The following is a 26035-nucleotide window of genomic DNA, read 5'->3' on the forward strand; positions in this document are numbered from 1 at the left end:
ATTAAAGTGGCTGGAGTTGAGTCAGTGTGTTGCCACTCAATGTTAGTGGTGGCTGTTTAACAGTCTGATGGCCTTGAGATAGAAGCTGTTTTTCAGTCTCTCGGTCCCTGCTTTGATGCACCTGTACTGACCTCGCCTTCTGGATGATAGCGGGGTGAACAGGCAGTGGCTCGGGTGGTTGTTGTCCTTGATGATCTTTATGGCCTTCCTGTGACATCGGGTGGTGTAGGTGTCCTGGAGGGCAGGTAGTTTGCCCCCGGTGATGCGTTGTGCAGACCTCACTACCCTCTGGAGAGCCTTACGGTTGTGGGCGGAGCAGTTTCCGTACCAGGCGGTGATACAGCCCAACAGGATGCTCTCGATTGTGCATCTGTAGAAGTTTGTGAGTGCTTTTGGTGACAAGCCGAATTTCTTCAGCCTCCTGAGGTTTCTTCACGACGCTGTCTGTGTGGGTGGACCAATTCAGTTTGTCCGTGATGTGTGCGCCGAGGAACTTAAAACTTACTACCCTCTCGACTACTGTCCCATCGATGTGGATAGGGGGGTGCTCCCTCTGCTGTTTCCTGAACTCCACAATCATCTCCTTTGTTTTGTTGACGTTGAGTGTGAGGTTATTTTCCTGACACCACACTCCGAGGGCCCTCACCTCCTCCCTGTAGGCCGTCTCATCGTTGTTGGTAATCAAGCCTACCACTGTAGTGTCGTCCGCAAACTTGATGATTGAGTTGGAGGTGTGCATGGCCACGCAGTCATGGGTGAACAGGGAGTACAGGAGAGGGCTCAGAACGCACCCTTGTGGGGCCCTAGTGTTGAGGATCAGCGGGGTGGAGATGTTGTTACCTACCCTCACTACCTGGGGGCGGCCCGTCAGGAAGTCCAGTACCCAGTTTCACAGGGCGTGGTCGAGACCCAGGATCTCAAGCTTAATGACGAGTTTGGAGGGTACTATGGTGTTAAATGCTGAGCTGTAGTCGATGAACATCATTCTCACATAGGTATTTCTCTTGTCCAGATGGGTTAGGGCAGTGTGCAGTGTGGTTGAGATTGCATCGTCTGTAGACTTATTTGGGCGGTAAGCAAATTGGAGTGGGTCTAGGGTGTCAGGTAGGGTCGAGGTGATATGGTCCTTGTCTAGTCTCTCAAAGCACTTCATGATGATGGAAGTGAGTGCTACGGAGCGGAAATCATTTAGCTCAGTTACCTTAGCTTTCTTGGGAACAGGGACAATAGTGGCCCTCTTGAAGCATGTGGGAACAGCAGACTGGGATAAGGATTAATTGAATATGTCCGTAAACACACCAGCCAGCTGGTCTGCGCATGCTCTGAGGACGCGGCTGGGGATGCCGTATGGGCCTGCAGCCTTGCGAGGGTTACAGATAGCTGATGTTCTGAAAGAGCTGCAAAATCTGGCCCCCTACAAATCAGCCGGGCTAAACAATCTGGACCCTCTCTTTCTAAAATGATCTGCTGAAATTGTTGCAACCCCTATTATTAGCCTGTTCAACCTCCCTTTTGTATCGTCTGAGATTGCAAAAGATTGGAAAGCTGCCGCGGTCATCCCCCTCTTCAAAGGGGGTGACTCTCTAGACCCAAACTGCTACAGACCTATATCTATCCTACCTTTCTAAGGTCTTCGAAAGCCAAGTTAACAAACAGATTACCAACCATTTCGAATCCCACCGTACCTTCTCCGCTATGCAATCTGGTTTCAGAGCTGGCCATGGGTGCACCTCAGCCACGCTCAAGGTCCTAAACGACATCATAACCGCCATCGATAAGAGACATTACTGTGCGGCTCTGTCAATCACCACATTCTTATTGGCAGACTCGACAGCCTTGGTTTCTCAAATGATTGCCTCGCCTGGTTTACCAACTACTTCTCTGATAGAGTTCAGTGTGTCAAATCGGATGGCCTGTTGTCCGGACCTCTGGCAGTCTCTACGGAGGTGCCACAGGGTTCAATCCTCGGGCCTACTCTCTTCTCCTCAATGATGTTGCTCTTGCTGCTGGTGATTCTCTGATACAACTCTACGCAGACGACACCATTCTGTATACTTCTGGCCCCTCTTTGGACACTGTGTTAACTAACCTCCAGATGAGCTTCAATGCCATACAACTCTCCTTCCGTGGCCTCCAACTCTTAAACGCAAGTAAAACTAAATGCATGCTATTCAACCGATCACTGCCCGCACCTGCTTGCCCGTCCAGCATCACTACTCTGGACAGCTCTGACTTAGAATACGTGAACAACTACAAATACCTAGGTGTCTGGTTAGACTGTAAACTCTCCTTCCAGACTCACATTAAGCATCTCCAATCTAGAATTGGCTTCCTATATTGCAACAAAGCATCCTTCACTCATGCTGCCAAACATACCCTCGTAAAACTGACCATCCTACCGATCCTCGACTTCGGTGATGTCATCTATAAAATAGCCTCCAACACTACTCAACAAACTGGATGCAGTCTATCACAGTGCCATCCGTTTTGTCACCAAAGCCCCATACACTACCCACCATTGCGACCTTGTACGCTCTCGTTGGTTGGCCCTCGCTTCATACTCGTCGCCAAACCCACTGGCTACAGGTTATCTACAAGTCTCTGCTAGGTAAAGCCCCGCCTTATCTCAGCTCACTGGTCACCATAGCAGCACCCACTCGTAGCACGCGCTCCAGCAGGTATATCTCACTGGTCACCCCCTGGTCTCACTGATTTTTGTTCTGTTGCTCTGTCTGTATGCTAAGTCTTGCTTGTCCTATGTTTCTCTGTCTGTATACTCTGTCTTGCTTGTCCTATGTTGCTCTGCGTGTGCTCACTGCTCAATGATTGTCTATATTGTAATTGTTTTTAATATCCTGCCCAGGGACTGCGGTTGAAAACCGGCACTTTTACTGAAACGTTGATTAATGTACACTGTCCCTGTAAAAATAAAATAAACTCAAAGCCAATTCCTCCTTTGGTCGTCTTTCCTTCCAGTTCTCTGCTGACTGGAACGAACTGCAAAAATCTCTGAAGCTGGAGACTCATATCTCCCTCACTAGCTTTAAGCACCAGCTGTCAGAGCAGCTCACAGATCACTGCATCTGTACATAGCCCATCTGTAAACAGCCAATCTATCTACATACCTCATCCCCATACTGTATTTATTCATTTATCTTGCTCCTTTGCACCCCAGTATCTCTACTTGCACATTCATCTTCTGCACATCTACCATTCCAGTGTTTAATTGCTATATTGTAATTACTTCGCCACCATGGCCTATTTATTGCCTTAACTCCATTATCTTACCTCATTTGCACTCACTGTATATAGACTTTTTGCTTTCTTTTGTTCTACTGTATTATTGACTGTATGTTTGGTTTATTCCATGTGTAACTCTGTGTCGTTGTATGTGTCGAATTGCTCCTCTTTATCTTGGCCAGGTCGCAGTTGCAAATGAGAACTTGTTCTCAACTAGCCTACCTGGTTAAATAAAGGTGAAATAAACAAATAAATAAAAAACTTTGTGTAAGAGCTATGGAAGATTTAATGGACCCATCCAAAATCCTATCATTAAATAAATGAATGATAATAATAATAATAAAAAGTGTGGATTTTTCTCCACCCAAATCTCATTCAGAATATTCCATTTTAATAGTCATGCTTGGTTCAATAGCTATAAAAAAAATAAAAGGAAAAAGATAAAAACTGCACCACCCATAACCCTGCAACTACAAAACCCCAAACACCCCTCTTATCCCACCGTTGCCCTACCGTTCCTACTCCTGGCCACCGGCCTAGTCGGACGGGACTCCTTCCTTCAACACCTCCTGTATCTCTTCTGCTGTAAAATCTTTCACTCCCACTAACTCTTCTGCTGCTACTACTATTAGCTTCTGCTACTTCCTTTCCATCTGCAATGTATAGTTAATTACCATAGCAATGAACGCCAAGAAACCAACCTTGCTAAAACACAAACTGTTTGGGTCTCTCAGTCCTGGCCAACTACTTACTGGTATCCTCTCATGATCCGTCACCCTTTGCCCACCATCCTGCACTTTCCTCAGTGCCTCAGCATATGACACTCTTCACTGCTCGAACACTGGCCACCTCAACCTGTCTCACTCGCACAGGACATTTCTGATCCCCAGCAACATGGGCTCCATCCACAATTGAAACACTAATTTGCCTCCAAAACTACACACTCCTTTGTCCCATGCACACTTCTCACACCTTGGCCTTCATCCTACAATACTGCTGCTACATTACCATAACCTTGGCACCTGAAACACCGTAGCAGGTTTGGAACAAACACTTACGGGAAAATTCATATCCTAGCATGACTTTATCAGGCAACTACTCAATATCAAAATTCAAAAGGATAGACAGCCTTCCCCACACCCGTCAACGCAAGTTCTTCCTGTCAGCTTTTGTCAGATTCAATCTCTGAACTTCCACTATCTGACTCAATCTCAAGGTTCTCAAGCGATAAAGTAGATATATAACTAATTCCACTTGGCTTGTATTCCGGGAACATAGGTTCATACTTAACGCCATTGTTTTGCCTTATCATCGTCGCACTTCCTTCCTGGCTCCACTCTGCTTCTAGCTGATGTTCTATGATGGTGTGGCTGGTCCAGTGAGTAACGTTAGCTACCTGTTAATCCACCTCGGCGGGCAGTACCCCGCCCTGAAATCACTATGAATTCTGGATATTGTGGTGTGCTTACAACCAGGAAATATACAGTAGATGGCCCATTTCTACTGGTGAAATGCAAAAGAGCTCATATAGTGCGTATAGTGAGGAAATTCTAGATTTTTATGACATTAAATATGAATAACATACAAATGATAAGAGCCCGCCTATGCTCTTTTAGTCCTTACTACTGAATAGTGTCTGTTCCAGGTGGGTAGGAGTCAAAATAAGAATACTGGAAGAGATATGAGACACGGACACTATCAAAAAAAGGAATAATTCCCAAAATTAGGTTTGAATGCAACATAAAGTTATTTATTAAAATATCATGGGGTCTAAAAAAAAAATCATCAAGTGCAAGAAAGTGCATAAATGAAAGGTGAAAACTAAACAAACTTTTAGGCCACATATTTCTGGCTTCTATCTCAAGGATAATCAGAATACATGATCTAGATTATATACATATTAATGGACATACAGTGCATTCGGAAAGTATTCAAACCTTTTTTCCCCCTTCTTCAATCTACACACAATACAAAAAAGCAAAAACAGGTTTTTAGAAATGTTTGCATAAAAAACAAATATCACATTTACATAAGTATTCAGACCATTTATTCAGTAATTTGTTAAAGTACCTTTGGCTGCGATTACAGCCTTGAGTCTTCTTTGGTATGACGCTACTGTACAAGCTTCACCCACCTGTATTTGGGGAGTTTCTCCCATTCTTCTCTGCAGACACTCTCAAGCTCTGTTAGGTTGGATGGGGAGCGTCAGTGCACAGCTATTTTCAGGTTTCTCCAGAGATGTTCGATCGGGTTCAAGTCCAGGCTCTGGCTGGGCCACTCAAGGACATTCAGAGACTTGTCCCGAAGCCACTCCTGCGTTGTCTTGGCTGTGTGCTTAGGGTTGTTCGCCCCAGTCTGAGGTCCTGAGTGCTCTGGAGCAGGTTTTCATCAATGATTTCTCTGTATATTGGTCGGTTCATCTTTCCCTCGATCCTGACTAGTCTCCCAGTCCCTGCCACTGAAAAACATCCGCACAGCATGATGCTACCACCACCATGCTTCCCTGTAGGGATGGTGCCAGGTTTCCGTCAAACGTGAAGCTTGGCATTCAGGTCAAAGAGTTCAATCTTGGTTTCATCAGACCAGATAATCTTGTTTCTCATGGTCTGAGCTTGATGATGAGTTGGTTATTTGAATCAGCTTTGTAGTGCTAGGGCAAAAACCAAAACGAGCAACCAGGGGGGGGGGGCCCAGGACCAAGTTTTGGAAACCCTGGTATAGACAACCTAGATGGGAAACTATTGAGAATGGTAGGAGACTGTATTGCCACCCCTGTATTTGCCATGTCTTTAATCAAAGCCCGAAGGAGTGTGTGCCCACATGCGAAGAAGGAAGCATAAGAAATTCTAAAAAGCAACCTTTGCTGGCTCTAACAGTTTGCTTCCTGTTCTTAGTAAACTGATGGAGAAAATTGTGTTTGACCAAACACAATGCTATTTTCAAAGAAGTTAACTACTGACTTCCAGCCATAGTCGCGGTAGTAGGGGTGCTGCAGCACCCCCTGATAAATTGAAAAAATATATAAAAAAAATCACTAATTATATTACTCCTGTGTGAACTAGGGCTTTATTACTCCTCTGTGACAGGACAAAATAATACTCCTCAGCACCCCCAACATCTTCCCGCTGCTATGCTTCCAGCATGCATACAGGGAAGGGCACTTAGTCATCTGAGTTAGTGCAGTACAACCTAACGATTGGTTAAAATAAATGAATAAGAAGATGATAGTTGGAGATGTATTGTTAGATTTCAGTGCAGCCTTATTGATCATCATTTTGTTATGGGCTTTACATCACATGGTTGGAGAGTTACTTATCCTATAGAACCCAGAGAGTGTTCTTCAATGGAAGCTTCTCTAACATCAGATATGTACAGTGAGGTGTCCTTCAGGGCAGTTGCCTTGGGCCATTACTCTTCTCTATTTTTTATTTATTTTTACAATTGACTTACCACTTACAATAAGCTAGAATGACTACGCATGCTGATGATCATTGATTCCACAATCTACATGTCAGCACCCACAGCCAGCGAGCTCACTGAGACTCTTTACAAGGACTTAATCACCCCTTCTGATACCAACTAACAATACACTGGTCTTCATTACATATAATACCAAAAGCATTGGATTTTGTTCAAAACATTCTCTAAGACCTAACGCTGAACTGGAGATGAGCATAAAGGGTGTGCCTATTATGGAAGTTGAGGAAGCAGAACTCGTAACATTGGATGTTCAGTTATTATGGTCAAGTTGTTGTGAAGATGGGGAGAGGTATGTTCCTCTGTTATAATTTTTATTTTATTTTTTTAATGATTATGCACTGCTCGACAGCAGTTGTTCAGGCTCTGGTCTTGTCCCATCTTGATGACTGTCCGGTAATATGGTCAGGTGTAGCAAAGAAAGAACTAGCAAAGCTGCAGCTATCTCAAAACAGAACAGCACGCCCTGCACTTCACTGCACATGCAGACCTAACATCAACAACATGCATGATAGCCTTTCCTGGTTGAGGGCTGAGGAGAGATTGACTACTTCTCTTCTAGTCCATTTTGTGTGCGTGTCCTCCACCTGTCACTTACCCACACACGCCATGCGGGACATGTCCAGGGTGTATCCGTCGAAGCAGTCGCAGGTGTAGCCCTCCTGTACCCGCACGCAGCGCCCGTTCTCACAGCCGTTCAGAATGCCACACTCTTCCGCTCTTAGGCCCTCAAACGCATCGGACAGGTCTGCAGGATGGAGGAAGTGGGACAGGGGGTAAAGAAAGAGGTGTTTTATTCACCCAAGTCAGATGAGGATATAAGTAAGCAAAAAGGCCCGAGGGGGCAGGGTATATGGCCAATATACCACGGCTATGGGCAGCTCTTAAGCCATATACCACACACCCCTGAAGTACCGTATTGCCATTATAAACAGGTTACCAACGTAAACAGAACAGAAAACAAGTCGTTTTGGTATATTATATACTACGGCTTTCAAGCAATCAGCATCCAGGAGCGAAATTACCCATTTTATAATGAATGATAATGACTCCAACACCATCATTAAGTTTGCCAATGAGAACAGTGGTAGGCCTGATCACCGACAACAACGAGACAGCCTATAGGGAGGAGGTCAGAGATCTGGCCGTGTGGTGCCAGGACAACAACCTCTCCATCAACGTGATCAAGACAAAGGAGATGATTGTGGACTATAGGAAAAGGAGGACTGAGCACACCCCCATTCTCATCGACGGGGCTGTAGTGGAGCAGGTTGAGAGCTTCAAGTTCCTTGGTGTCCACATCACCAACGAACTATCATGTCCAGACACACCAAGACAGCCATGAAGAGGGCACGACAAAGCCTTTTCCCCCTCAGGAGACTGAAAAGATTTGGCATGGGTCCTCAGATCCTACAGCTGCACCTGTAGAACCGTTCGGCCTCCGACCGCAAGGTACTACAGAGGGTAATGCATACGGCCCAGCACATCACTGGGGTCAAGCTTCCTGCCATCCAGGACCTCTATACCAGGCGGTGTCAGAGGGAGGCCCTAAAAATGGTCAAAGACTCCAGAAACCCTAGTCATAGACTGTTCTCTCTGCTAACGCACGGCAAGCAGTACCGGTACCCCCTGTATATAGCCTCGCTATTGTTATTTTATTGCTGCTTTTAAAATATTTGTTACTTCAATTTTTTTACTTATCTATTTTTAACTTAACACTTATTTTTCTTAAAACTGCATTGTTGGTTAAGGGCTTATACTTAAGCATTTCACTGTAAGGTTGTATTCGGCACATGTGACAAATAACATTTGATTTGATTTGACTTATGTAAGATGTGAATGCAGTGAAATGACTTAAGAATGTATACTCACATTAGTATGACAGAAATGTCTTCATTTTAAGTAAACTATTGAGATTTAACTTGCTTGATTAGATACAATAATTTATCATTAATAATAATATATTTATGACCTTGGAAGACCTTGGTTACACTGAAAATACAGACTAACATGACTACTATTTCTGCCTACCTACAGAAAAATTATTGTGGTCATGACATGTAGTAATTCATATGGACACATGATGGCAGCAACGAGCTATCATTGAGAGAATAGGCAGCTTATCCCAACCTCTCCATCAGCTCCTTATTTTCTCTGCCTGTTTGAGCTTCATCAGTGTGTTTTACAGTGTGGTGGGGACTAGTTCACTCACTCTCCTCGTCCTCGTACAGGGCACCAGGCTGGTCGGGGTGAGGCTCGTAGTCCAGGCTGACCTCGTACTCCTGGACAGGGCCGGCCACGAGGGCATCGCGACCATACGGATGCCCCTGTCCTCCACTCATTGCCACGTTACACATGGAGGCATAGTCCTCTGTGAGATAATGGAGAGAGAGACTGAGACATGACCATCTGACGGAAACGAGAGAGACATGCATATCCTCTAAGAGAGAGAAAGAAAAAGAGAAAAAGAGATTGAAGAGAGAGGCTGAGTAGCCTTCTGACCACAGTAGATATGAGGAGCCAGAGAAGGATATCTGCAGCCGTCACTTCTATTCCAACCCAAAGAGAGAAAACATGACAAATAGCTTATACGTTTGATAAATACAACTCTTTTCTGTCATTCTAAGAACTGCAGGACATCCAAAATGTCAACACTTCCATGGTTCTTCCAAGTAATTACATTGCCATCATCACTTGGCTTAGAAGACAGAGGGATATTTGACTAAAGTGAATTACTCTGGTTTGTGGCTAGCGGCTGACTTCCCGACTGAATGTGTCTTTCAACACACAGCACAGCACCTGCTCTGATCCCCCTCCTTCCTGGTTACTGTACTGTGGGAACCTAACCCAGAGTCTTTCATCTGCACACCCCGGCCAGCCATCCCCTACAGTCCCCTGCTAATCCCACGCACCTGCCTGCCTCCGCTCTCTCCCACAAGAACGCCTACACAGGAGACGCATCAGAGAGGGACCGCAGAGAGATCTGGGTGGACCTGATGAGAACAAACGAGCGTGTGTTCTGTTCTGGTCTCTCTATGGAAAGCAGTGGTGAGCTCGCACACCTCACACACCTCACAAACCTCACAAACCTCACACACCTCACACACCTCACACACCTCACACACCTCACAAACCTCACACACCTCACACACCTCACACACCTCACACACCTCACACACCTCACACACCTCACACACCTCACAAACCTCACAAACCTCACACACCTCACAAACCTCACAAACCTCACAAACCTCACACACCTGCATCTGAGTTATTCAGTGAAGATCCGAGTGGGAGATCGGATGTTGGACGAGAAGAAACACTCGCAAATCTTTGTAAACCTAAAAGTGACCCAGACTTCGAAATGTATTATTCTGGATTCTGTCAATGTTTCTGAAAAAACTGTTTTTGTAAAGCGTGCAAGAGGCAGAAAGAGCAGCTGTAGACCGATGTCGCACAGCTCCAATGTTCAAACCTCTTGTGACTCATCAACGGCACCTACTAAACTGTCGGTTCAACATCATTCTCACACGAAGATACGAATTCCAAGACAAACTGCTTGGAAATCACTCAAAACTCACATTTAAAAATCCCCAACTCTACCAGTGGGCTGGAATAGCAGTGTTGTTTATTCAGAGGGAGGTCCCCATGTCCCAGTCCGCAAGTCCCCATAATACACATCGCAGCCCTCCACCCTGGCAGCGTGGTAGGGACACGCATTAGCTACCAGCCCTCCACCCTGGCAGCGTGGTGGGAACACGCATTAGCTACCAGCCCTCCACCCTGGCAGCGTGGTGGGGACACGCATTAGCAACCAGCCCTCCACCCTGGCAGCGTGGTGGGGACACGCATTAGCTACCAGCCCTCCACCCTGGCAGCGTGGTGGGGACACGCATTAGCAACCAGCCCTCCACCCTGGCAGCGTGGTGGGGACACGCATTAGCTACCAGCCCTCCACCCTGGCAGCGTGGTGGGGACACGCATTAGCAACCAGCCCTCCACCCTGGCAGCGTGGTGGGGACACGCATTAGCAACCAGCCCTCCACCCTGGCAGCGTGGTGGGGACCACCAGCCCTGGCAGCGTGGTGGGGGCATTAGCAACCAGCCCTCCACCCTGGCAGCGTGGTGGGGACACGCATTAGCAACCAGCCCTCCACCCTGGCAGCGTGGTGGGGACACGCATTAGCAACCAGCCCTCCACCCTGGCAGCCTGGTGGGGACACGCATTAGCAACCAGCCCTCCACCCTGGCAGCGTGGTGGGGACACGCATTAGCAACCAGCCCTCCACCCTGGCAGCGTGGTGGGGACACGCATTAGCAACCAGCCCTCCACCCTGGCAGCCTGATGGGGACACGCATTAGCAACCAGCCCTCCACCCTGGCAGCGTGGTGGGGACACGCCAGCAACCAGCCCTCCACCCTGGCAGCGTGGTGGGGACACGCATTAGCAACCAGCCCTCCACCCTGGCAGCCTGGTGGGGACACGCATTAGCAACCAGCCCTCCACCCTGGCAGCGTGGTGGGGACACGCATTAGCAACCAGCCCTCCACCCTGGCAGCGTGGTGGGGACACGCATTAGCAACCAGCCCTCCACCCTGGCAGCGTGGTGGGGACACGCATTAGCAACCAGCCCTCCACCCTGGCAGCGTGGTGGGGACACGCATTAGCAACCAGCCCTCCACCCTGGCAGCGTGGTGGGGACACGCATTAGCAACCAGCCCTCCACCCTGGCAGCGTGGTGGGGACACGCATTAGCAACCAGCCCTCCACCCTGGCAGCCTGGTGGGGACACGCATTAGCAACCAGCCCTCCACCCTGGCAGCCTGGTGGGGACACGCATTAGCAACCAGCCCTCCACCCTGGCAGCGTGGTGGGGACACGCATTAGCAACCAGCCCTCCACCCTGGCAGCGTGGTGGGGACACGCATTAGCAACCAGCCCTCCACCCTGGCAGCGTGGTGGGGACACGCATTAGCAACCAGCCCTCCACCCTGGCAGCGTGGTGGGGACACGCATTAGCTACCAGCCCTCCACCCTGGCAGCGTGGTGGGGACACGCATTAGCAACCAGCCCTCCACCCTGGCAGCGTGGTGGGGACACGCATTAGCAACCAGCCCTCCACCCTGGCAGCGTGGTGGGGACACGCATTAGCAACCAGCCCTCCACCCTGGCAGCGTGGTAGGGACACGCATTAGCAACCAGCCCTCCACCCTGGCAGCGTGGTAGGGACACGCATTAGCTACCAGCCCTCCACCCTGGCAGCGTGGTGGGGACACGCATTAGCAACCAGCCCTCCACCCTGGCAGCGTGGTGGGGACACGCATTAGCAACCAGCCCTCCACCCTGGCAGCCTGGTGGGGACACGCATTAGCAACCAGCCCTCCACCCTGGCAGCGTGGTGGGGACACGCACAGCAACCAGCCCTCCACCCTGGCAGCCTGGTGGGGACACGCATTAGCAACCAGCCCTCCACCCTGGCAGCGTGGTGGGGACACGCATTAGCAACCAGCCCTCCACCCTGGCAGTGTGGTGGGGACACGCATTAGCCATTAGCAACCAGCCCTCCACCCTGGCAGCGTGGTGGGGACATGCATTAGCTACCAGCCCTCCACCCTGGCAGCGTGGTGGGGACACGCATTAGCAACCAGCCCTCCACCCTGGCAGCGTGGTGGGGACACGCATTAGCTACCAGCCCTCCACCCTGGCAGCGTGGTGGGGACACGCATTAGCAACCAGCCCTCCACCCTGGCAGCGTGGTGGGGACACGCATTAGCAACCAGCCCTCCACCCTGGCAGCGTGGTGGGGACACGCATTAGCAACCAGCCCTCCACCCTGGCAGCGTGGTAGGGACACGCATTAGCAACCAGCCCTCCACCCTGGCAGCGTGGTAGGGACACGCATTAGCTACCAGCCCTCCACCCTGGCAGCGTGGTGGGGACACGCATTAGCAACCAGCCCTCCACCCTGGCAGCGTGGTGGGGACACGCATTAGCAACCAGCCCTCCACCCTGGCAGCCTGGTGGGGACACGCATTAGCAACCAGCCCTCCACCCTGGCAGCGTGGTGGGGACACGCATTAGCAACCAGCCCTCCACCCTGGCAGCCTGGTGGGGACACGCATTAGCAACCAGCCCTCCACCCTGGCAGCGTGGTGGGGACACGCATTAGCAACCAGCCCTCCACCCTGGCAGTGTGGTGGGGACACGCATTAGCCATTAGCAACCAGCCCTCCACCCTGGCAGCGTGGTGGGGACATGCATTAGCTACCAGCCCTCCACCCTGGCAGCGTGGTGGGGACATGCATTAGCTACCAGCCCTCCACCCTGGCAGCGTGGTGGGGACATGCATTAGCTACCAGCCCTCCACCCTGGCAGCGTGGTGGGGACACGCATTAGCAACCAGCCCTCCACCCTGGCAGCGTGGTGGGGACACGCATTTGCAACCAGCCCTCCACCCTGGCAGCGTGGTGGGGACATGCATTAGCAACCAGCCCTCCACCCTGGCAGCGTGGTGGGGACACGCATTCGCAACCAGCCCTCCACCCTGGCAGCCTGGTGGGGACACGCATTAGCAACCAGCCCTCCACCCTGGCAGCCTGGTGGGGACACGCATTAGCAACCAGCCCTCCACCCTGGCAGTGTGGTGGGGACATGCATTAGCAACCAGCCCTCCACCCTGGCAGCGTGGTGGGGACATGGCAACCAGCCCTCCACCCTGGCAGCCTGGTGGGGACACGCATTAGCAACCAGCCCTCCACCCTGGCAGCGTGGTGGGGACACGCATTAGCAACCAGCCCTCCACCCTGGCAGCCTGGTGGGGACACGCATTAGCAACCAGCCCTCCACCCTGGCAGCGTGGTGGGGACACGCATTAGCAACCAGCCCTCCACCCTGGCAGTGTGGTGGGGACACGCATTAGCCATTAGCAACCAGCCCTCCACCCTGGCAGCGTGGTGGGGACATGCATTAGCTACCAGCCCTCCACCCTGGCAGCGTGGTGGGGACATGCATTAGCTACCAGCCCTCCACCCTGGCAGCGTGGTGGGGACATGCATTAGCTACCAGCCCTCCACCCTGGCAGCGTGGTGGGGACACGCATTAGCAACCAGCCCTCCACCCTGGCAGCGTGGTGGGGACACGCATTTGCAACCAGCCCTCCACCCTGGCAGCGTGGTGGGGACATGCATTAGCAACCAGCCCTCCACCCTGGCAGCGTGGTGGGGACACGCATTCGCAACCAGCCCTCCACCCTGGCAGCCTGGTGGGGACACGCATTAGCAACCAGCCCTCCACCCTGGCAGCCTGGTGGGGACACGCATTAGCAACCAGCCCTCCACCCTGGCAGTGTGGTGGGGACATGCATTAGCAACCAGCCCTCCACCCTGGCAGCGTGGTGGGGACATGCATTAGCAACCAGCCCTCCACCCTGGCAGCGTGGTGGGGACACGCATTCGCAACCAGCCCTCCACCCTGGCAGCCTGGTGGGGACACGCATTAGCAACCAGCCCTCCACTCTGGCAGCGTGGTGGGGACATGCATTAGCAACCAGCCCTCCACCCTGGCAGCGTGGTGGGGACACGCATTAGCAACCAGCCCTCCCTGCCTAGACACAGGGGAGTGGAAAAGGGGAGTGGTAGAGGATTGGCCCCAGGGCAGGCTAAATCTCGGAGCCTCCAGGGGACAGGAGCATTAGAAGGCAGCTGGAAGAGGCCAAGCCTAATGAGGTGTCACTAGTCCTGGGTATGAGGTCTGAAAGGGCCTGGTCCACCACAGCAAGGACCACGTCTGGTTCAAGCACTGACCACCATAATCACTCTGAGACCAGCTGTATGGGGTTCTATAATATACCTCACACGAGACTGGATGAAGAAGCATTTACCTAAAAGTTAGCTCTATTCACAAAGGATAATAGGTCATAAAGTCATTATAACAGTAGCGTTGATAGATGGACATGAATGCTGGTGTGGTTTGTAGTACCTGTGTTCTTGAGGGGGCAGAGGGTACAGTCCATGCCCCAGGCCTCTCCAAACAGACAGCAACACTCTGTGTATGTGGTCTTTCTGTTGGCAAGGGGCTTGGTGCAGGTCAGAGTGTCTGTCAGAGTGTCTGTCAGATTGTCTGTCAGATTGTCTGTTACCATCTGCCAGCAAACACCCTGGTAGCCAGTCTGCTCACCATGTTGCTCTGCAACAGACACAGTACATCTCAATCACAATCGTTACCTCACTATGAAACACACAATACGGTCTGACAAGTTATACGATCTCCACGAGAAAGACCTTTTTAAAAACGTGTTTACGAAAACAGAGACAATATAAGAGCATACTAACCTTAAACCATCTTTCATAAGGGTTCTTACCTGCCACGTCAGGGGCGATCACACAGCTCTTGTTGTCAGAGTCCAACACCATCGGGTGTGTACAGAAACACATGTAGGAGCCATGTGTGTTCAAACACACTCCCTCCACACAGCTAGACACCTCCTGACACTCATCAATATCTGTGGGGGGGGACAAATATTTGAAAAGGTGCTGTTGGGAGTTCTGTCGTCTCAGCCCGATTCCCTTAATGGAACGCAGTCCGCACGCCTGCCGCACAAACACACAGCCATTTACACTCATTAACCTATCCAATTAAGCATCCACTTACATAGAACGGAGACAGAAATGCTTCAATTTAGGAATCAGGCTAATAAACTGCATTTTCTATTTCCTATTGATGAGAGGGCAAATCCGTTTTCCTTGTGTTAGTAAAAAAAAAGTCTGCGTCAGAGACAGTATGCTAGACAGTAAACATGTTTTTGTGAATGATAGCTCAACTACTACAGCTTCAAGGGGGTTGTTTGCAGGTGTTGGGACAAATAAACCTCGTATTTGGATTGTGTGTCAGCCCCAAAAGGAAAGACATGTATTTCTGAAATGTGCAGCCACAGCAAACGCATTAGATACACATCAGGCCTGTGGTTTCATAATTGCTGAGGAAATGAATGAACAAAAAAAAACATATCCACCCAGACATACAACTGAAATACACATCCACTCAATATTCTACACTTTCAAAAATACCCCTCCATCCCTTTTAAGAAATATCCTCATATCCCAAATAGAACACGGCCATAAGACTGGTGGTGGTTGGTTTCTCTAGTCCACGCGTAACGGGGTAAAACCAGGAACGTCCAGGGGTAACAGGCCAAACCTCTGCTGGAGCCTCCGCCCAGTCTCAGCCTGTCCAAATAATACAACACAAATGTGGCGGAACTCCGCAGGCGGACCACAGGCATCCTGCGCTTGTGTCCCGGGGCCAAGGGTGCGGTGTGGGGCCCGGCAGAGGGCCAGGGTCCCTCCAGTGTGGCCCGGTTGGTGGTTTGGGACTTGCTGCCTGGGCCTGCTGGGTTTGGCACATAGGTCACCGCAGTCTGGCCCTGCGTCACCCCCAGAGTGTCCCGTGTCCCCGCCCTGTCTCTCACCAGGCCCTGACCCTACCTAACCCAGGGAGGGGCCCCACCCTACACACCCCTGGCCAGCCAGCCAACACACAGGCTGTGGTACAGTACTACTAACTACTTTTAATGTGTGTGGACAGTTTAATGACACAGGGCTGTGGAAATGGCATATTAGTAGACTGAGGGCTATTGATTCCAATCTTTCGAATGTCGCAAAAAATGGCATCATGTTGTGAGTAAATCAAATATGTTTAGGTTGAATTAATATGAACTAATGTGAATGACCTTCCCACTGACCTCTGCACTGCAACTTGACCTCGTCGTAGTACAGGCCAGTCTTACAGTAACACTCATAGCTTCCTGGGCTGTTGAAGCAGAAGCCATCCTTACAGATCTCCTGGCCAAACAACGCACACTCATCTGCATCTGGGAGGGAGAGGACAACAGAGTCTTAACAACAGCCCACACAGCCACAAAGATAACCACAGAGACAGTCACAGAGACAGCCACAGAGACAGCCACAGAGACAGCCACAGAGACAGCCACAGAGACAGCCACAGAGACAGCCACAGAGACAGTCACAGAGACAGCCACAGAGACAGCCACAGAGACAGCCACAGAGACAGCCACAGAGACAGCCACAGAGACAGCCACAGAGACAGCCACAGAGACATTTTTAGTTCATCTCTTGCTATTGAGATAACAATGTAAGAATGCAGTTACTTCGCCACTAAAGCTGAAGGAACACCAATACTACTCAATTTCCAGTATTCAAACGGTCTCTACTCTTCCTGTTTCTGGAAAGGTGAGACCAACTCAACGCTTTAATGAGATGAAACCCGGAGAGGCTTAGAGAAGAACTCCATCAACAAACAGTTCTGTGTTACAGTACTCTCCTCTCCATTGTGTGTGCTGTCGGTTGGGCGTTGGTGTTTGCAACTGAGACCACAATCAGCTGTGCTAACAGATCCACCAATTGAAGACATTTCCAGACGGGTGCTCAGAAACTGTCCCTGGAAACCTGCCTTCCCAGCCCGTCTCTCCCTCTCTCAGAATATACCATATTCACTTGCTGCCAGCCCCTCTCTACCAGACTGCCTTTGCTGTAATAAATTATACTATTGAATTAAGGCCGTTGGTTCGATGAATTAACTTTCGTGCGAGTGGAACAAGCTACAGTAAGATTGTGGGGCTGGGAAAGGAGAGGGAGAGAAGAGGAAGAGGAAAGGAGAACAGGAGAGCGAGAGGAGATGTGCTAGTGTTAGGTCTCCAGACATCAGAGGCTGGCATTTCTGTTCTGGGACTCCAAGCCTGAGAGAGAGAGGCAAACTAAAGTGACAGACACACACACACACACACAACAAGAGCACAGACAGAGGCCTGCCTGGGAGAGAGGCAGCTGCGATGACATTAATAGCAGCATCTCAACAGCAGAAAACGGAGCTCCGTAAGGCTATTCAAGTCCCGGGTTTGTTGTTAACTCATTGTCTGATTCATAATGTTCTCACTGCATTTTCTGAACACTACTGCTGTGAGCCAAGGCTCTGTTTAGCCTGTACTGGGTCTCTGAGTTCACATACCTTTATAACTCTCGGCTGCAGTCACTCCAAACACAGTGTCACCGGTTGGGACACTGCCTCTCCCAGCTGGACACATCTGGGAAAACTGATCTGTTTGAAGAGAGAGACAAGGAAATGTGTACTATGTCATGTGTTTGTGTGTGTGTGTGTGTGTTTTATGTGTGTGCTTCCTCACCAGTGCCCTGGACGGGGCAGGGGTGCACCTCACAGTTGTCCCCCCAGCCTGCCCCCAGCGTACAGCAGCACTCCTCCATGGTGACACTGCTGGTCAGCACGTTCTCACACAGGTTTTCATCATTGAGGTTGTAGTAACACTCCTTCCTCTCCACTGACGAGGCTGTACAGGTAACAGGGGGGAGAAAACACTTTATTGCACAGAAATCGCTCAAGGATCGTGTTCAGTGACATCACCTGTCGTGCGTAACGTTTTAGAGTGACAGCAATGGGTTAACCCGGGGAGGGATGAGTCTCTCTCTCTGTGACATTTCCCCATGCAGGAGTGTGGAGAGATAAGGCACATGATGAATGTGATACGCCTGGAGGACCGGAGTACACAGCTGCTCACACGGCTTTTAAGATATTCACGGAGAGACGAGAACCCCCCTCCCGTCCCGCCCCGTCCCCTCTTCCTCCTCCGCTTGGTTTCCCCTAAACTCTCCACACGCACGCAAACACACACACACTGCGGATTCTGTCTCATTGTTTTGTGCTCTGTGAATTCCTATGATAATTTCAGATCACCAGAGACTCATATCTAATTGCCCATTCTCAGAAAAACCCAGCTTTCCCTGCTACAACATGGAAATGGCCTTTCACATTCTTCCAAAGCAAATCACACTATTACGTAACGTCTGCTGTTGTGAGCACAGGGCATGCTCTAATTCCGAACATTACGTAATGATAAACTGTCCTCCTTAAATATTTGGGACTGTTTTCAGATGTAACAGAGAACATACTCTACTTGAGGTCATGTGGTTAAGTCGGACAAGAAGTCTAGGTTAATGTCGAGCTTTGGGACCCGACCTAAAGCCCCGTACTACAGTATACATCCACCAGAAAGACACACAGCCGGCTCCGTTTCTCATTAGATATTTACACTCAGGCAGAGACAAGGGAGTCCCCCGAACGTGGGTCCACAGAGCCAGGCCCCCTCATTCATCAGAACACCACTCCTCTCAAATTGAACAGCAGAGTGTTAAAGGTTAATATGGTCGTATGAGACAATGCCCTTAACATTCCCTATACAGTCTTGCTAATGTAAGGGGATTCACACAATGGAATGTCACGATCACCACTAATGTGTTGATTTCAATGAACCATGTAACTTGGGAGACTTCTTAACCCTCCATCACCCCCTTTATCTGAGGACAACTTTACTCAGTTCTAATTTGAAACTATTTTGAAAAGCTTTATATCAACTCTTCATTTGTGTTCAGGCAATGTGTGGGTCACCTGTGGGAGCGGGACTGCACTTGGCGGTCATCTGGTTGTACTCCTGGTCCTCGTCGGTGCACATACACAGGAAGGAGCCCTCCACGTTCTCACACAAGGCCTCGCCACACACACCGCTCAGCAGATCACACTCGTTGACATCTGCAGGGAGAACACAACACCTTGGTTTGCGGTTTGCACTAATATGCAAGGTTAGCAACCTTCCATCTCATTCATGTAATGCCTCACATATGTGGCTTTGTGCGGCTTCATTCACTGGGACAAGTAGCTGATGAAGACAAATGAAGACACTAAGTGGTGTACTGTGTGGGGAGCGGGTGAAAAACATTTACATTTACATTTAAGTCATTTAGCAGACGCTCTTATCCAGAGCGACTTTGGAAATGGATTTCTCTTAAACAAAACAGTAAGAGCTCAAAATCAATAAATAGGCTTATACATTGAAGAAGAGACACTCAAATATCTATTTCACTCTCCAACAACATGTATTTTTTCCTTTGACTTGGCCGCGGTTATACATGTGCACCCATCCATGTATGTCTCTCCAGTTATGAACGAACGTGCAGAGAAAACATCAACCCGGAAGTGGAACTTAACGTAAAAAGCCATCTGGTTCCTACGTGCTCAGATCTGCTCCGTATCCCCAACACCCTGTCCGATACTTCACACCGTGGTGTGGGCCAGATTGTCAATGAGCTAGAAAGTGTTAAGGAGAGAGCGGGGAGGAAGAGAGTGGGTGTGTCCCAATAGGGGAGCACTAAAAAGGGGGTGGGCCAGTCCAGAATCACAATGGAAAAGGCAGATTTTGCCTCATAAGAGGATGATATATAAACATATTGCACGGCCTTTCCTGCTCAGCAGAATGGGACGACCGCAAAGTACATTTGTAGAAATGTTCTTTCTCCATTTCAGAGGATTCTGTCCTTATGCATTAAACATTTTATATACCAGTTTATATACCACAATTTGGCTACACAGTACATCTCTGCTGCCCAGCCATCGGAAGTGATTTAATATGTAAACAGAGAGAAATGCTGAGTTACAGTATAGTATAGCTAGATAGGTTAGTGGGAAGAACGACTGGCTCTATTTCGATGGCGATATATACTGTGTACAAAACATGATTAACTTTTATGACAGGTTGAACAGGTGAATCCAGGTGGAAGTTATGATCCCTTACTGATGTCACTTGTTAAATCCACTTCAATCCGTGTAGATGAAGGGGAGGAGACAGGTTAGATAAGGATTTTTAAGCCTTGAGACATGGATTGTGGATGTGTGCCATTCAGAGGGTGAATGGGCAAGACAAAGGATTTAAGTGCCTTTGAACAAGGTATGGTAGTAGGTACCAGGCGCACCGGTTTGTGTCATGAACTGCAACGCTGCTGGGTTTTTCACACTCAACAGTTTCCCATGTGCATCAAGACTGGTCCACCACCCGATGGACATCCAGCCAACTTGACACAACTCTAAGAAGCATTGTAGTCAACATGGGCCAGCATCCCTGTGGAACGCTTTCGACACCTTGTAGAGTCCATGCCCCAAAAAAACGAGCTGTTCTGAGGGCAAAAGTGGGGGTGCAACTCAATATTAGGAAGGTGTTCTTCATGTTTTGTATAACTTATTTTTATGTACGCAGAGAGGCAACTTCCCAGCCTGCCTCTCTCTCTTTCCCACTCTCTTCTCCTCCCCCTCCGGTATGTGACTGGGCAGAAATAGCCAGTCGCAGGAGCCAGAGAGACTATCATTGTGTGATTCAGAGCACAGATGGCTTGGCATATTCACCCACAATGGCCGCTATCGCATATATCTGCCGCAACGGATCAAAAAGCTCATCAACAGCCCAGGTACCTACTGTAATGCAGGAAGCAGACAAAAATAAAAAATTAAAAGTCCCTCCCTCTAGTTATAAGCCTTCCTTGTCGCTTGGCTCAACGCATCCTGAGGAGAAACTATAATTAATTTGACATTAAAACCTGCTACTGCTTTTCTGGTGTCAGCACGCACCGCGGTGCCCTCTGTCTGGCTTGACCCTGTAGCACCTTGTTCACTATGCACAGTCATTGTCTGGGTTCAGCCACAACCGCTACCCCAGCCTCAGTCCAGCAGTGTCAGAAAAAGCACAGCTGTTGGCTTTTTCATCTTGTTTATAGTTGTAGCTAGCTGGACTAGAGGGAGAGAGAGTAGCATCAATGAAACGTATCACTTAAATCACTTGACAGTCAGACAGTGTTCCGTTCAATGACATGAACTGTGAAAAGAAAGGACACAGACAGATAGGCTACGCTGTCTGAATCCCAGTATGTAACAAACAGGTTAATAGGATCCAAAATGGCTTCTTTATCTGGGAAGCAGAAAACAATCCGAGAGGCTCAGGGGTGCGTCTGTCTGGGTGTAACCAGAGATGGGGAGAGGAGTGAGGGAGTGAGGGGTTGGCGGTTGACCACTTCCAGTAGTTTGGGGGGCGAGACCATCTGTGCAAGCCACAGCAGAGTGAAGAACAGAGGCAGCTGGCTGTACAGGGCTGGGGTGGGACCCACCAACACTTGCCAAGGTACAGATGGAGAGTGTGTGTGTGAGAGAAAGAAAGCAAGAGAGACCGTATGCGTAAGTGGACGTGACTGTGTGTGTGTGTGTGTGTGTGTGTGTGTGTGTGTGTGTGTGTGCGTGTGTGCGTGTGTGTGTGTGCGCGTGCGTGTGTATCGGTGTGCGTTGCAGGTTAGTGTATGTGTGTATGGTGCAGGGAGTGCATGTGTGTGTAAAAGTGTTTGTGTAAATGTATGAATGTATGAATGTATACGCGCGCGTGTGTGTGTGTGTGTGTATGTATGTGCGCACAGGTCAGAGAGGTCTGGCTGAAGGAAGTATTTTATCAGCTTCAATATGAGAGTGCCTGCGACCCACTTTCAGGGCTCTGACAGGCCTTTCTGCAGGAGGAAATTGGAATAGATGGGAACTGCATGGGCCCAGTTAAAGAAACCACCAAGACAAACGAGCTCCAATTCTTCAGCTTGTCCAAAAACATGAACTCACTGGCTCTCTATCTGATGATGATTCCCCACTCAAACCCTCAAACCGAGAGAATGAAATTGAGAGTAACAGAAAAAACAGCATTCTGAGCTCTTTTGACAGAGTGAGCAGTGGTTTTCTGTGGGTCTGTGGAAGAATGACCCCTGGCTTGGCTGAGGAAGACATCAGTCCAAGGTGATGGGGTTGTCTGGGGTTTGATTTGGTATCAGGGATGGATTTTCGGACAGAACACACTCACCTTTGAATCCGTTGCAGCCCGGGGCTGAAATGAAAGCCATGCATCACTGACAGCGAACCACCACAGCCAAGCCCAGACCAGAAAAAGCTATTGACTGAGAAAGAACCTGGTCGACCAAACATACGGTACATTACATCAAGAAAGAACATTTTGTGTAACCTATAGATCTGATTCAGACAACTCCAGTATTAAAACAAGTCAAGTCAAAAGGCAAAAAATGTCATCAAATTCTCTGTCTTTATAGTGAAACTTTCTCTTCAGTGGGGATAGGCAGACAGGAACCAGAACCCTGGACTCACACTGACAGACAGCAGATACAGCTTTTACAACTCTCCATTACTTCCACTTCAACGGTATGTGTGTGTGTGTGTTTGGGTGCGTGTGTGTGCCTGCGAGTGTGTGTATGCTTGTGTGTGAGACAGCAGAGTCTAAGCTCCAGTGCATTTTCCAATCCTAGGGTCTGAGGAGCTCTGCAGACACAGCGGGAGATGTTTAAAACGTAACAGCGTGAGCTACACCTTCAAATTGAATGAAAATAAATGGCCACATCGATCAAATGTCCGGCGACATGTCTACCATCTTTTTTTTTTCATGCAAAGAGGGGAAACTACTGTCCCAAAATGGCCCTGCATTAAAATGGCCCACACCATATCAGCACATGCAAGTCTTAGATGACATGATTTCATATCTACACAATCTGGAAGACTAGCATGAAGCATACATTTCTAGCACTGCCAACAAACTTCAGAGGAAAATAGCTGTCAGGAAAATACACTCAATCATACTTCCTATTGCTTTGCATGGACAAATTAATGTTTATAATTGGCTAAAGGCTACAGTAGTTGCCATTGAATGAGGAAATAAATCTCATTTTAAGATTGAAAAGGTTACTCTTGGTTTTCGAGGTTGACAGATATAGCCATGGCAGACTACCCAGCATATACATAATAGGAGTGAGCTGTCATTCAGTCGTCATGACAACTCTGCTGGAGTTGTCTCAAGAAGGGAGCAGAAGTTTTAGCCATCAACGCTAGCAGTTTGGTTTTAAGAGTGTTCCAATGCTTTCAGCAGGACACTTACACTGAGAAGAATGAAGGTTCTTAAATGGTTTGAACTTTTGCCCGATAAAGAACCTTTGAGTTAAGTGGGGGATTCTTGACGTGGCATCTACGGTTCTTCAGAATCCTAAAAGGTTCTTGAAATATATGGAAGCCCTTTCATAGCACACAGCAAATTGGCCAGTGTTAAAGGGGCAGTGCAGTCAAAAACGTTATTTTCAGTAAAATATATATGTATATTTCCACACTATGAGGTCTAAATTACACTCTGAAGTTGTAAAAATGATAATGCCCTTTTAGTGTAAGAGCTACAAAAAAAACACCTGGAATTTTAGCCTGTTTGGGTGGGATGGAGTTTTTGGCCAACATCATGATATTAGAGTTCTCATCGGGCCTGAAAATTTGAGGCCGGTCCGACCCAAGCCCGGTGAGCTGAAACCCAAGCCCGGTGAGCTGAAACCCAAGCCCGGTGAGCTGAAACCCAAGCCCGGGCCTGGTCTGACATCACAGAAATGAATTGAGCCCGAACACCAAAAAAAGCCTGATATATAAAAAACAGCATATAGAGTTAAACTGGTGTTGAGAAGAATGCAGCCACTGGGCCTAGAACAAGCACAGAGAGAGGACAACTCATCTTAGTTAGGAATGGTTAAATATTGGAACAAAGTAATGCAATTGAAGGCATGTATCAAATTCTTGCTTAAAGTTCGACTGAAACTCCCAAAGTAATATCCAACCGTTACACTAATTTAAAGCAACAATCGTGTATTGTCACCAAGATGATCATTTCAGCACTGTTTTGATTGGGACAGCGCCATCGTGCTGCTTGGAGACAAGCATGGGGGACTTGTCTTGATAAATCAATCAATGTCAGATTTTGGTTCACACTAAATCCCGGTTTTGATATTTGGAAACAATTACGCTGGGAAACTATTAGCTGAGGTGAGTGAGTGCTCATGATCATCTTTATTCTAGTTTGCTCATATGATCAGAACATTTTGCTACTGTAGCATGTTACGTAGCTTAGCATTATGCACTTCACTGGCGTAGTAGCCTGAGTCATAACCAAAAGCCTGTGACTCGTCTGATAATCAATCAATGAGATTTTGTCGCCCAAAACCCACCCACCCACACTGACACACCCCACTCCTACTCACCCACACAGCCGAGGCCCTCCTGGGACTCCTGGTAGCCCCGGTCACACAGGCAGCGGAAGGATCCGACCATGTTCTCACAGAAGCCGTGGCTGCCACACCCTGTGGCATTGACGTTGCACTCATCAATGTCTGCAGAACGAGAAGGGTCAAAGTTTAGTTACCTGTTCTTCTATACACTCTTGGTGGTAGAGCAGAGGCCTACACCCACTGAGCTGCAGTGGAACTAGTCTCAGGTTTTGAAGCAAATCTCTCATTGGTGCCATTTATTATGAGTATGAGCATCCAGACAGTCCAATCTGAAAATATTTGCTGTGTCCAGAGGCAAAGCAGCACAGTACAGTATACCACGAAGCATATAGAGGCAGGGCCAAAATAAATGAAAGGCAGATCCACACTGAAAAAAGTGTGTGTGTATGTTTGCATGTACAGTGTGTGTGTGTGCGTGTGTGTGAGTGAGTGAGTTTGTGTGTGTGTGTGTGTATGGGTGTTTGAGTGTGTGTGTGTACATTAGACTCCACACTCTGCGAAGACTGTAATAAATATGCTCAAATATTATCACAAAAGAACACTAGGAAAATCATGGCGAGCCGTAGACAAAACATGTCTCACATAAACGTCCTCTTGTCTCGGCTGAGCTGGGCAAACAGAGCATTCTAAACTGGAACACTGTGTAACCCAAACAGTTTAAACAACCGCCAGACCCCCAAACAAGCACACGCAACAGACGTAATGCTGCTGCCTCACAACAGATGCTCATAGTGAGTTACTATGGTCACTGAGGAATCTGTTCTGTGGAGATAATTAGTAGAGAACAAGCTTGAGTTAGCTGGACCAACGAGATGGTGCAAAGTCTATTGACACACCCCCCTACCCCCAAAACATACAAGAGACATACACTACATGACCAAAAGTATGTGGACACCTGCTCATCAAACATCTCATTCCAAAACAATGGGCATTAATATGGAGTTGGTCCCCCCTTTCCTGCTATAACAGAGCCTCCACTCTTCTACATTACATTAGCGAGGTCGGACACTGATGTTGGGCATTTAGGCCTGGCTCGCAGTCGTCGTTCCAATTAATCCAAAAGGTGTCTGTGCAGGCCAGTCAAGTTCTTCCACACCGATCTCGACAAACCATATCTGTATGGACCTCACTTTGTGCACAGGGGCATTGTCATGCTGAAACAGGAAAGGGCCTTCCCCAAACTATTGCCACAAAGTTGGAAGCACAGAATTGTCCAGAATGCCATTGTATGCTGTAGCAGTAAGATTTCCATTTAGGGGCCTCCCGAGTGGCGCAGCGGACTAAGGCTCTGCATCGCAGTGCTTGAGGCGTCACTACAGACCCGGGTTCGATC

The 26035-nt window shown here is 48.8% G+C and overlaps 1 protein-coding gene across 7 annotated transcripts in view; it reads right to left on the minus strand.

Annotated features, from left to right (window-relative positions):
• LOC115135153 (latent-transforming growth factor beta-binding protein 1-like) overlaps nucleotides 1–26035 on the minus strand; it is a 133950-nt gene that overhangs the window by 7520 nt on the left and 100395 nt on the right. For all 7 annotated transcript variants that reach the window (XM_029669519.2, XM_029669517.2, XM_065023217.1 and 4 more), the window contains 9 exons: nucleotides 24676–24804; nucleotides 19193–19333; nucleotides 17916–18077; nucleotides 17741–17830; nucleotides 16458–16586; nucleotides 15078–15218; nucleotides 14696–14902; nucleotides 8930–9088; nucleotides 7316–7465 (listed from right to left, as the gene is read on the minus strand). In XM_029669519.2, coding sequence (XP_029525379.2) covers nucleotides 7316–7465; nucleotides 8930–9088; nucleotides 14696–14902; nucleotides 15078–15218; nucleotides 16458–16586; nucleotides 17741–17830; nucleotides 17916–18077; nucleotides 19193–19333; nucleotides 24676–24804 — 1308 coding nt within the window. The remainder of the gene's footprint in view (nucleotides 1–7315; nucleotides 7466–8929; nucleotides 9089–14695; nucleotides 14903–15077; nucleotides 15219–16457; nucleotides 16587–17740; nucleotides 17831–17915; nucleotides 18078–19192; nucleotides 19334–24675; nucleotides 24805–26035) is intronic.

Source organism: Oncorhynchus nerka, linkage group LG10 (assembly GCF_034236695.1).
Source record: "Oncorhynchus nerka isolate Pitt River linkage group LG10, Oner_Uvic_2.0, whole genome shotgun sequence".
Lineage (NCBI taxonomy): Eukaryota > Metazoa > Chordata > Actinopteri > Salmoniformes > Salmonidae > Oncorhynchus > Oncorhynchus nerka.